At 39.7% G+C, this 12,236-nt stretch overlaps 1 protein-coding gene across 1 annotated transcript in view; it reads left to right on the forward strand.

Annotated features, from left to right (window-relative positions):
* Nucleotides 1-919: 919 nt before the first annotated feature.
* LOC121639044 (protocadherin Fat 4) overlaps nt 920-12,236 on the forward strand; it is a 38,252-nt gene continuing 26,935 nt past the window's right edge. Inside the window, exons 1-16 of the mRNA XM_041984210.1 lie at nt 920-1,001; nt 3,338-3,409; nt 3,886-4,049; nt 4,540-4,587; nt 4,664-4,753; nt 4,880-4,966; nt 6,282-6,389; nt 6,489-6,602; nt 6,769-6,862; nt 6,974-7,089; nt 7,355-7,528; nt 7,626-7,754; nt 9,073-9,228; nt 9,677-9,857; nt 10,580-10,713; nt 10,806-11,753. Of these exons, the coding sequence (XP_041840144.1) occupies nt 920-1,001; nt 3,338-3,409; nt 3,886-4,049; nt 4,540-4,587; nt 4,664-4,753; nt 4,880-4,966; nt 6,282-6,389; nt 6,489-6,602; nt 6,769-6,862; nt 6,974-7,089; nt 7,355-7,528; nt 7,626-7,754; nt 9,073-9,228; nt 9,677-9,857; nt 10,580-10,713; nt 10,806-11,753 (2,697 nt within the window). The remainder of the gene's footprint in view (nt 1,002-3,337; nt 3,410-3,885; nt 4,050-4,539; nt 4,588-4,663; nt 4,754-4,879; nt 4,967-6,281; nt 6,390-6,488; nt 6,603-6,768; nt 6,863-6,973; nt 7,090-7,354; nt 7,529-7,625; nt 7,755-9,072; nt 9,229-9,676; nt 9,858-10,579; nt 10,714-10,805; nt 11,754-12,236) is intronic.

The following is a 12,236-nucleotide window of genomic DNA, read 5'->3' on the forward strand; positions in this document are numbered from 1 at the left end:
TGTAAAAAGGTTCCATGTTGTAGCCTCTAAGTGCCAAACTCTGATCAGCTGATTAATCCTAAACAAACGCAAAGGACTGCTGAGCATTTAAATGGTCTCTCAGTAGAATCCAGCATCACGGGGAAGGTTGCTGAGCTGACAGCTGAGCAGAAACCATCACTGACTCAGCAGGTGTTTGTAAAAGACTGAAGCTGGTCTTCCTCCCTCAGGACCAAGGCTGATAACATCCACACCACAAAGCACTGAGGCAGGAATTCATGAAAATGTACCTATGAGTTCCTATGCATGACTATACCCTTCAACATTTCTGTATTCAGAACCATTTTTTTAATTGATTTCATCTAATATTCTAATTTTCTGAGATTTTGATTTTTGGGTTTTCATAATCTGTAAGTCACAATCATCCAAATGATAACAAATGCTTGAAATATCTCACTTTGCACAAACGTAAAGTTATTACGTATTCTATTATTGCGTTGTTGTTTGTTTGTTTGTTTTTTGTTCATGATCAATCCATCACTGTAATTTAACACAGCCTGGATTTAAATATTTATTTAACAGGTAGATAGGCCTACTGTATATCTGTGAATCATTGGTAAAATAATGAAAGGAGATGTTTTACTTTCTAGAAATTTACCCCAAAAAGAGAAAAGAATGAGGCCCTGGTCAAACTGTGTGGGGCAGTGTGATCTCTTACTACCTTCTTTCTGGATGGGTCATACATTACATGTTCAGGGGAAACGAAACTCTGTTTTAGTCCCGACCTTTGGTATCGAATACAATCTCTAAAACACTTTACAGCCTGCCATAAAACTTGATTACTGAGAGGGAGGGAAAAGCAACCTGTAGATATTTCCTAGCAGCTGCGATTCAGCTGAGTGTCAGTTGTCAGGTTTTGGGGAAGCTCGACCGACCCGACATGGACCCCTGCAGATGGATTCAGATTTATCTCCTTCTTCTTGTCTCTCTTTGTTTGGACTTCAACTCTGCGAGTCCAATACGTGAGTAAAAACACAAGCAGATGGATTTCCTCAGGACAAACGTGCCATAGATTTTATTTAAAACCATAAACAGAAGTAAGAATACAGGGAAAGATCTGTGTCGAAGGTTCAGCATTTATCATAACAGTGCTGGTTAAATGAGTACCAAGTATTTTCATGTCTATGTATGTGTGTGATCTTGTCTTTCTATAGGCAGAAAACAAGAGCACACACTACACTTGTGGTTTCTGCAGCTTTTTGGGGTGAAAATGCTGGTTTAGTTTATGGTTTGACATGTAGATGTGATAGTTGGAATGTAGAGCCAAATAACGCGAAATGTCAATAGCAGGAAAAAGATAAAGATGGAAAATAAAAAAGATTTTCATGTATGTGTCCAAATGTTTGTATTTCAGTACCCAAGACTCAAACGGAAATTTATAATGATAGTCACTATGAAATACGCCAGTAGAAGGTTTATACTGATCTTCAAGTTAAACTTTGACCAATCAGTAGTCTCTCCACAATGTTAGATCGTAACACCATAAATCTGCAGATGTCATCATTTCCAACCCCAAACCGTAGATTGGTGTCAATTTAAGTTGTCTTCTTAAAATCCTCCTTTCATCAGCCACGTGAAACACAGCTAAATATAGTGATTCCTGACCAGTGGAATAACTGCAAAGTCAGGTCTTTTACTTACTGATTTATTAGTTAGTGTGTTGTGACAAATAATGTTTTCTTTGTAATCCAATAGAGCCTAAAAAAAGTATTTTTAAAAAATTCAGCCTTCTTTTTTTAGTTGATCAAAGTGTGAATGTGAAAAGAAGATTTTAATACATATGGACTTGTTTTGAAGAGCTGAGACAAGAGCATGTTTACCACTCTGTTACATCATTTCCTGTTTTAGATATACCTGTACATGTGATGAGACCAATTTTAGTTTTAACAGCTGAATGTTTTCATATTTCTTCTTCTTATGACCACCTGACCGGGTTAACTTTTGATGTTTAGAACAGACTTGCTGAAATAAGCAGGAAATGGTAAATGGACTTGTATTTATACAGCACTTTTCCAGTCAGTTTGACCACTCAAAGCGCTTTACACTACTTATCACATTCACCCATTCACACACACATTCACACCCTGATAGGCACATCGGGAGGCAACGTGGGGTCAAGTGTCTTGCCCAAGGACACTTTGGCATGTAGTCAGTGGAAGCCTGGAATTGATCCGCTTACCTTCCGGTCGAAAGACAACTGCTCTTCCTCCTGAGCTACAGCCGCCAAGACTTTCCTTGAAAAAAGGACAATGAGAGATTAAGCTGAAACCCTCACAGATGTGGGCATGACTCCAGTTATTCTTTAAATCCATAAAGCTCCTCTTGGCTAATTTGTTCGATGCCACATGGCAACCAGACCATCATTCTGCTTGCAGGGAAAGTTTAAAAAATGTATGAAAAATGAACCAGTGCAATCAAATCCTGACTTTTGAAATGTTGCCTGGAGAACATTGTCTCCATGATTTCCACACAATTTATGATTTAGATTAATCAAAAATTGATCATTTTTCCACTTAATTTTAGCATCAGTCTATCTTTAATAAGCTGAGATTCAGCTAATCTTTAGTTTGCAGTTTTCCGAGCTTCCTACATCCACACAGGGATTTCCACCGGATGGGTTCCGTCGCATCCGCCATGTTTTCCATTCAATCGCTGTTTGTCCCTCACTGAACAGAGAATCCTTCTGAATCTTGATTGATGAAAAGCTTTTAATTATTTGTAATTTTACAAGATAACAAATTATGTTATTAGGCTCACAGTCTTTCCCATAGTGATGAAATCATCACCATCTTTACTCCTCAGACACTCCTTTTATAACCAGTCGTGTTATTGTCACATGTTCCAGCAGGTGCTTCTTTTTCACAACTTTGCTATATATATATATATATATATATATATATATGTGTGTGTGTGTGTGTGTGTGTGTGTGTATATATATATGTACGCTACCGTTCAAAAGTTTGGGGTCACTTCCCTATTGAATCCTATGGCAAAGTGACCCCAAACTTTTGAACAGTAGTGTATATTAATATATACACTTTATTCTCGCAATATTACGATTTCTTTCTCAAAGCCTGTGAAAAATATCTTTCTTAATGTGGCCGTAATACTCCATCATGGTAATATGTTAAAAAAAAGAAAGGAAAAAAACAGTTTTACTATTTCTGAATAGTAAGAGTTTATAAAATTAAAATTATATTTTTACTCTTATTTTACACAGAGTCTCAACTTTATTTTGAAATGAGTATTTTTGATCTTTCACTTCAGCAACCATGTTTTTCTATTTTTATTTCTGCAGATACTTCAACCATAAACTGCAACACAGTTACCCCGACTGTCCATGTGGGTACCGTTGATGAAGGATATGCAGGTAGGAAAGTGAAAACAGTTCTTCTACTAGATTAAATCAAATCCACTAGCTATTTTCAGCATGCCTTTATTTTGCATCTTGTCAGTGCGACGTAAACACAGAGGCGATCCAAGGTATTAACGGAGCGGCTACTTAGGGCACCACCAGGGGGCCCACCAGTTTAAAAGTAATAACAATTTAGAGAATTGAATATTTTAAATTAAAATGGTAATACACACAAAAACTCTATTTAAATCACGGGTGTGTGCCAACCATGAAGATGCTTTGGTTGGCACTGAAGTAAAATTGGTTGAAGTTCCTGCTGCCTCTGTTTTATGGTGCATACTCAGCTTTCTGTGCAGTAGAGACTCTAGAATATTAGAGGTTTACCAACCATGTAAGTAGACAAGGACAAGATGGCTTTGTAGTGGAAGACTGCATGTTTGCACACTTGGTTAACATGGCTGTGTTGGGGGTGGGGCTTTGCGCTGCTGCAGGGGATGTGGAGGTGATAAATGGCATCGCAGCAGGAACCAATGTGAAGCTGGTGTCCCACATCTTTCCTGTCCACCTTGAGTTTTTGGAGTTGAGCTTCGCACTGGGAGACACTAGCGCAACCGTTCGCACCAAGAAGCCACTGGATGCAGATGCCCTGACATCTGTGAGTCTGGCCAAGTACTCATCATTAAGGTTATAAATCACAGACTTCTTGCTGAATGATGTCAGTATAAATGCAAACAGCTGATCAACGTGAAGACTTTCAAACAGACTTATGTTGGTGTTACAATAAAAAACAGAGCTCTGCTTTTACAGAAGATCCACTTTGGCAACAAAATCATCTCAAAGGATTTTAAGGTTAAAATACAAAGAAATGAAATGAATTATGGTTCACACTGGTCCAGGTGGTTATAGCATTATAAAGCCAGTTCACGGTGGGATGTCCCACAGACGCCTGAGCTTCAAGATAACTAAAGGCATGAAGGGGTAAATTAAGCCCTAACAATAGACTTTATCAAAAAAGGAAGGTTTTAAAGGTAAAGGAATGATCCTCTACCTGTATTTAGGTGATTGTTATTGGATAAAATTGCATCTTGGATAAATACTGAGAAGAAGTTCCCTCCTCAGTTAAACGCTGTGGTCCTGTGTTGCAGAGCGACAGCACCTTGTACTACTCTGTTATGTGCGACACCGAAATCAAGGTGGGTGAAACCATAAAGTTTTAGTATTAATGCAGCTCCATTACAAATAATTCAAATGATGTTTTCACTTTTGTAGTTCAATAACACTCGCACACTGAAAATCAACGATCTCAATGACAACGGGCCGGTATTTACAAAGGACCTCTACTCCGTTGATGTCTCTGAGGTAAGGCAACGTTAATCTGTTGGAGTGGGACGCTAGATGTCCTACATTTTTATACATGAGTAAATATTATCAACCGAGTGTAATTGTTTCTATGGGTACATTTCACTCAATCTTTTCTTCTTTCAGACTCAAAGTGTGAACACTGAGGTTCTCCGAGTCACAGCTGAGGATGCCGACAGCACTCCAGAAAACAACCGGGTGTCATATTCCATTGTAATGAGATTATTTTTGTGTTTGAAATGCTTTCATGAATGGAAACTAAAACTCAGTATGCTTGAAGCGATGTTTGCATTAAATATTTGAAGTCTAGAGCCATTATTACACACCAGAGATTTTCAGGAGAAAGTCAGTTAGTTCTGGTTTTTTTATGCAGTTGCTGCAGATATGAATTAACTCTCAGGGATGTGTGGAGGAAAATGACTGTACTGTAGAAAATATACTGTGGAAATTGCTTTTTAAAACACTGAGAACAGCATGAAAAGAAATGTACTGCGACAACATTAACAACAGCATTTTGATGTTTTTGGTACATCAAACTTTCCCTTTTCCAGAATAATTCATCTGGCCAAATGAATGAATGAAATGAAATGAATGAATGAATGAATGAAAAATACTTTATTAATCCCAAAGGGAAATTCAATATTGTAGTAGTAGTAATTTTTTTAGTAAATCAATCACATTAATTAATTAAGGGCTTTGTTCTTCAGCCTGATAGCTGCTGGAAGGAAGGATCTTCTGTATCTCTCTGTCTTGCATCGGACTTGAACAAGCCTCCCACTGAACACACTCTGTTGTTTCGTCACGGCGTTGTGTAGGGGGTGTGAAGGATCTTCCATTATCTTCGTCAGCTTGTACAGAATTCTTTTTTTGATGATCAACTCCAGCGGCTCCAGAGTTACTCCAAGCACAGAACCGGCTTTCTTGATCAGTTTGTTAATTCTTTTCAAGTCTCTGGTTCTGATGCCGCTGCCCCAGCAGATTGCTGCAAAGCTGATTGCACTTTCAACAACAGACCTGTAGAACATTTGCAACATTTTGGTGCAGACGTTAAAAGATCTCAGCTTCCTTAAGAAGTAGAGTCTGCTCTGACCTTTCTTGTAAATGTACTCAGTGTTGCTTTTCCACTCAAGTCTGTTGTCCAGCTGAACTCCAAGGTACTTGTATTCCTCCACCACCTCCACCTCCTCTCCCATGATGGAAACACTTCTATGTGTGTTCTTGTTCCTCCTGAAGTCAACAATCATCTCCTTTGTTTTCTTGGTATTCAAGATGAGATGATTGTCACCGCACCATTTCACAAACTGACCGACCAGTTCTCTGTACTCTGCTTCTTGTCCATCACTGATACACCCAACAACTGCTGAGTCATCAGAGTATTTCTGCAGATGACAGAACTCAGAGTTGTACTGGAAGTCTGAGGTGTACAGCGTGAATAGAAATGGTGAAAGTACAAATACGATAGATTTGAAATATTTACTGACATATTTGACCTGTTTAAATGAGATTCTTTCTAACTTTCTTTCCAAAGGTCCCAGAAACAGACGACTTTCTTTTGACCGGTTCAGGAGCTTTTATTTTACAGAAACCTTTGAACTACAATGTTGTCCAGAAGTACAACTTCATAGTGACTGGCCAAGTAAGTGAACGCATCAACACTTCATTCTAGAGCCAAAAGACTTGCTGTAATAAATTATCCCTCGGTTTATACAGTATCTCCCCTTATTACTGTCTGCAGGACAGCGGAGGACTGAATGACACCGCTTCTGTAGAGATTACCGTAGTAGACTTTGATAACTTGAATCCTTATTTCCACCACAGTCTGTATCAAGCCTTTATACCAGAGAACCAGGTGAGTCTCTTAAATTCTGCTGGGTTTTCTCCCAGGTAATGTGGGTTTTTTTAATATTTAGACATCTCTACACATAATATTATGTTCTCCTTTAGACATAGAAGGTGTTACCTAGAAGTTTAATTACAGTATTTAATATCACCCTCATGTGTGTTACACATCATAGGCTGGCCTTTTCCAGTCCATTCAGCCTGAGCCAATTAAAGCCCAGGATGGAGACACTGGAATCAACATTCCTGTAACGTACAGCATCGGTGCAGGTAAACCCAAACATACTATTTATAAGCTTTGAGTTTAACTCACTTCAGGTTCAACGTATGTATAATATGTGCAATAAGATGCTAAAAAATGTATGATTTATCTGTGTTTAGTGTCTCCTGACATGTATGAAAGAAACTTTGAAATAGACTCCAGCAGTGGAGTTTTGTCTGTGACGAAGGCCATCGACAGAGAGATGAGCAGTGGTTTGATCTCCATCAACATCAAGGTACCAGCATTCACACGCTCTGCTTTCTGTTTTCATCACGTTTTGTCCTGAGGCAGGTCAGAACGCTGAGAGTTTCACTGCATTTGTTAAAAGAAATGTGTGTATTTTTCTGAATTTTTGCTCAGAAAATGTTTAGAAAAATCTGAAAATGTGTTTGTATGAAGCGCAGAAGAAAGCTTTTTTTTTACAAACTGATGGGAAATGTCATGAATCACATCTGTGAAGAGAACCTGTGGACTCAGACAGCAACGCTTTCTCCCCGCAGGCCGCCCAAACAGACGACAGTCTGAAAACAGCTGATGCTGTGGTGACCGTCACGGTGGAGGATGTGAACGACAACGCTCCAGAGTTCGATCAGACCAACTATACCGTAACTCTTCCAGAAAACTCTCCTGCTGACACGTTTCTGTTCAAAGCTGCTGTAACCGACCGCGACCAGGTGGACTGTACCACAACACAAACACGTTATCTGTCATTTGAAGTTCAAACAAAACTTTGAATTTTATTCTTTTCCCTTCTTGTTACTCGTCCCTCAGGGAGGATTTGTGGGAACCCTGCGGATCCTTCCAGAATCTGCCCCTTTCACCATCAGCCCCGACGGGACGGTCAGAGTGAAGAATTCCTCCGCTCTGGACAGAGAGGCCGCTGAAACGATTGTGTTTCAGGTAAATTTTACATTAAAAATGCTGTCGAGTATTTCTGTAAAATTCTGTAAAATTGTAAGAACCTACTGTGACACACGTGTAACGCCTTTTAGAGCCTCTGTAAAGTTTTCCATTGAGTTTAATTTTCAAATTTAACTCATAAAGTTCCAACACGACTTTAATTCAACATCCTGTTCAGTCACGTGGCTTCATGTGACTTGTTTGTTGTTGTGACATCAATTCCAAGATGGCGGTGTGCTTGGACAACAGCTGTGGAAAAACTGGCTCGTTGGTCAAAAAAGAGTATTGGTCATCCATCAGTCAAATGACAGAGAAATGTCCCACGGTGTCCCACGGTGTCCCATGGTGTCCCACGGTGTCCCACGGTGTCCCATGGTGTCCTGCAACCATTTTCAGACCCTGCTGGCATCTCTCGATGCCACATCACCCAGCAGGGTTTGTGCTGGGGTTTCCGGTGACGTTGGCATTGGCCAGGAAGCACACTTTCCTCTAAAACGTGAAAAGCTGTGAACTCTGCAAGTCAATGCAACCACCACCAGCTGTGAGAAATGTGATGAGCATTGTGGCTTCACTGAGGAAATAAATTGTTTTTATCTAGTCTAAGCTCCACTGCTAACATAAAACATGTAAAAAGTTATGATGGAGGGTCATTTTGCAGGTCCAATACTATACAAGATAAATGACCTTTACTCTAAGATACGGTATGTAGCTGGTTAAAAAGACGTTTAGCTGTCATGGTGTGGTGGTGGTGAGGACCCAGTCACAGACGGAACACAGGAACTGATGTTTTAATTCAAAACTCAGGAACATCAGGAACCACACAACAGAGAATAAACCACAAGGATCTGACAAAGCAAACTGAAAACCAAGGAGTAAAAATACACTGAGAGACAAGTCAGAACAGCAGGAACCAGAAAAAACACAGAACATGACGGTAAACACAGAACATGACAGCGTTCTGCAGACATGTTTGTTTATCTATTCAGCATTTATTTAAGTGGTTGGATTGTATTACAATGAGTAAATGCAAATAAATACTGAATCATTCTGGTTTAATAAGCTAAAAGTTCTTTTCACAGATCAATCAGATTTCCCAAAAAAGCCCAATGTGACGAATATGTCACAATACAGATGTCTGGCGATGGTAATCAGTTTTTTAAAGAAATGGTATTTATGTGGTCCATTTAGCCTGTTTTATATTCAATATCATTTTCCTCCAAGTAAAAGTGGGTCTGGGTTCTTAGGGGTTAAAAATAAAATATTAACCCTGTTTAAATTAATATTATTTACCACTTTGTTTCATTTTATCAACAAAAAGATTGAAGCAAGAGAAAATGATCCTCCCAACCATGATGTAAGAGCACAAGTCACGGTGAGCCTCCTGGATGAGAACGACAACAGTCCCACCTTCACCAGCAGCTCGTACGATGGAAAAGTCTACGTAAACCAAACAGTAGGAATGTTGGTGGTCCAGGTGAGTGGCTGAAATAACTCGGTCTCACTTAGAAATGTATTGTATGCTTAATTGAAGTCATGTAGTTAATGTTCACATAGTTATTTTATATCTGTTTTGTAATTTCGTTCCAATATTTTATTGTACTCTTATTTCCAAAATCAATTTAGAATTTGACATATTCCACTTTTCTGTTTTTCATCTATGGTGTCCCTCAAGGTTTAATGTAAAGACACTTTTATTTGTCTGTTTTCGCTGTAGACATGCCCACATCATCAGCATAACAAAGTACCTACCATCCACTGTAAAGCTAACGATGTAACTACGTCTAAACCTGGAAACTTAAATGAGTCGTTTATTAGCAGATCATATTGTGTCCAGGACTTCTCTCTGACTTGTCACGATATTCAAGGTATTTTCATAAAAAGTTTGAGAAGCATTGAAAAGAAACTGATTTTGTAACTCGAAGGTTAAAGCAGAAGATCCGGATGCTGGTGTAAACGGGCGCATCAAGTACTCCATTGATTTTGGGAACAGTGAAGGATACTTCTCACTCAGTGAAGACACCGGAGACATCACCCTGGCTAAAACTATTCCCCTGGTGGAAAACAGGGTGTTGGAGTTCCCTCTTCACGTAACAGCCAAAGATGGTAGATCTGATTCATGGTTTTACAACACTGCCTACCTCTTTCACCAGTCAGTGGCTTTAAGATTGCTCTTATTCTGACTTGATGTTTCCTGTGATAGGAAAATAGCCAAATAGAACTTATAACCTTTGAAGCTTAAAGCCGGATTATTTGCTTTTGTATGAAACAATTCATTCATCTGTAGCCTCGAGATTGGGATCTTACAACAGATTCTAATTTTATTCTGTGTTAGGTGAAACTTTTAGCAGATACTTCTCAGTATATGTTGCAACTTTATCTTTGAAAGTTATCAGAGATAATCATGCTGAATTAAATTAGTTTCATCTTATTTGTCTGCTTATTAAGATTAATATAAAAATCAGCAACTGTACAATAATGCCAGTTCAGAGCAGCAGAAGCAGTTAAGGGTTTCTCAGGGTAATACAACAAATATTTTAAAGCAATATCATGTAAAAGCTGCAGGTTAGGAGAAAAAATATCTTAGTTTACTTTACAATAGTATTTGAATTGCCCTACTTAACCTTAAAACCCCTTTTCTGACACATTTTCCACATTGTGAGTTGCAACAACACATTAAAGTCCTAAAGAAGCCTAAAATGGGACAAGCTGAAGCTACATAGTTTTGTTAAAGTAAAGCAGGTGCTCTCTGAATTCATGCAACCACATGTCATTAAAAAGGTAAGATAAAACATGACTTAATATAATCATCTCAACTTCTCCTATAGGGGGAGTCTTATACCGTTCCTCCTCAGTCCAGGTGATCATTCGGGCTCCTGGTGACTCCAAACCTCACTTTCTACATGAAGTCTATCAGGGTACTGTAGAGGAGGAGCAGGACCCAGGAGTTTTTATCCTCAGGGTGAGATTAAACATGAACTGGAAAGACCAACGTTCTTACCTGTAACTTGTTTATCTGTTGGTAAATTAAGGAACTTGTTTGTATGCTTTCAGGCTGACTTTTCTACAACAGGAGAGGTTCCTGTGACCCTCCAAGTTCAGACAGAAGCTGACAAGTTCTCCATCTCCCCCAATGGTGAATTTACCACCAAGCAAAAGCTCGACTATGACGATGGCCCGCACAACTACTCTGTGGAAATCTCCGTCTCCGATGGCTCCACCACTAACACCGCAGTCGTGAAGCTTCATGTCACCGACATCAATGACAACAGTCCTGTTTTTACCTCCACTTCCGTCACAAAATCTGTCCCAGAAGACTCAGAGGTGGGATCCAATGTTACCGTTGTCCCAGCTACAGACAAAGACAGCGACTTCAACAAGGAGCTCAGATACTCACTGAGAGGAGGAGAGGGGAGGTTTTCTGTTGATCCTGTGAGTGGGATGGTGAGTGTGGCTGGGACACTCGACAGGGAGACCACGGCAAGTTACAGCCTTCTGGTTGTGGCTGAAGATCAGGGTCGTCCAGCCAGGTCTGCCACGGCCACCCTGACGGTCCAAGTTGCTGACATCAATGATAACGTCCCAAAGTTCTCTGAGGCCGCGTATCAGGTTGAGGTCTTGGAAACAGAATCACTGGGGGAAACCTTGGTAACTGTATCAGCTGAAGATCCTGATGAAGGAGCAAATGGGAGAATCATGTACACCATTCTTCTGCAAAGTCCCCCATCTGAGCCTGCAGTTTTTACGTTGGATGCTTCCAGTGGAGCCCTGAAGCTGGCCCAGCCTCTAGATTATAGTGAGGTGAAGGCGTACACTCTGAAGGTTCAGGCCTCTGATGGAGGGGCTCCTTCTCTAGTTGGGAATGGCTCTGTGGTGGTAAAGGTGAAGGATGTGAACAACAACCCACCCGAGTTCAGTAAGGACAGCTATGATGTGGCTGTCACTGAGAACCTGGCCTCTGGTGCATCCATCCTTACCTTAGAGGTCACAGACAGGGATGAGGTGAGTTTAGTCATTTGGTTCTGATGCTTCGTAAGATTAGATCCCCGCTGTGGATTTGTCCAATAAAATGCACCTTTGGTTGCAGAACAGCTTCTTTATTAAAATGCATGTTAGATTTGTGTCGAATGAATTATGTAAGCTGAATGTTCTTTTCCAACCCCATTTTTAAAAAGGGAGTTGTGAGGCTGTGTAAAATCTAAATAAAACCTGAATGCAATGATTTCCAAATTTCATGAACTCATATTGTATTCTCAATAGAACATAAACAACATAACAGATGTTAAAATTGAGATGTCTTACATTTCATGGAAAATGTGAGCTTATTTTGAATTTGATGGCAGCAACATATCAGTAAAAAGTAGTTCCAGGATGATGTTCAGCACGGTGTAAAAAGTAGTTCCAGGGTGATGTTCACCGTGGTGTAAAAAGTAGTTCCAGGATGATGTTCAGCACGGTGTAAAAAGTAGTTCCAGAGTGATGTTC

Source organism: Melanotaenia boesemani, chromosome 4, assembly GCF_017639745.1.
Source record: "Melanotaenia boesemani isolate fMelBoe1 chromosome 4, fMelBoe1.pri, whole genome shotgun sequence".
Classification (NCBI taxonomy): domain Eukaryota; kingdom Metazoa; phylum Chordata; class Actinopteri; order Atheriniformes; family Melanotaeniidae; genus Melanotaenia; species Melanotaenia boesemani.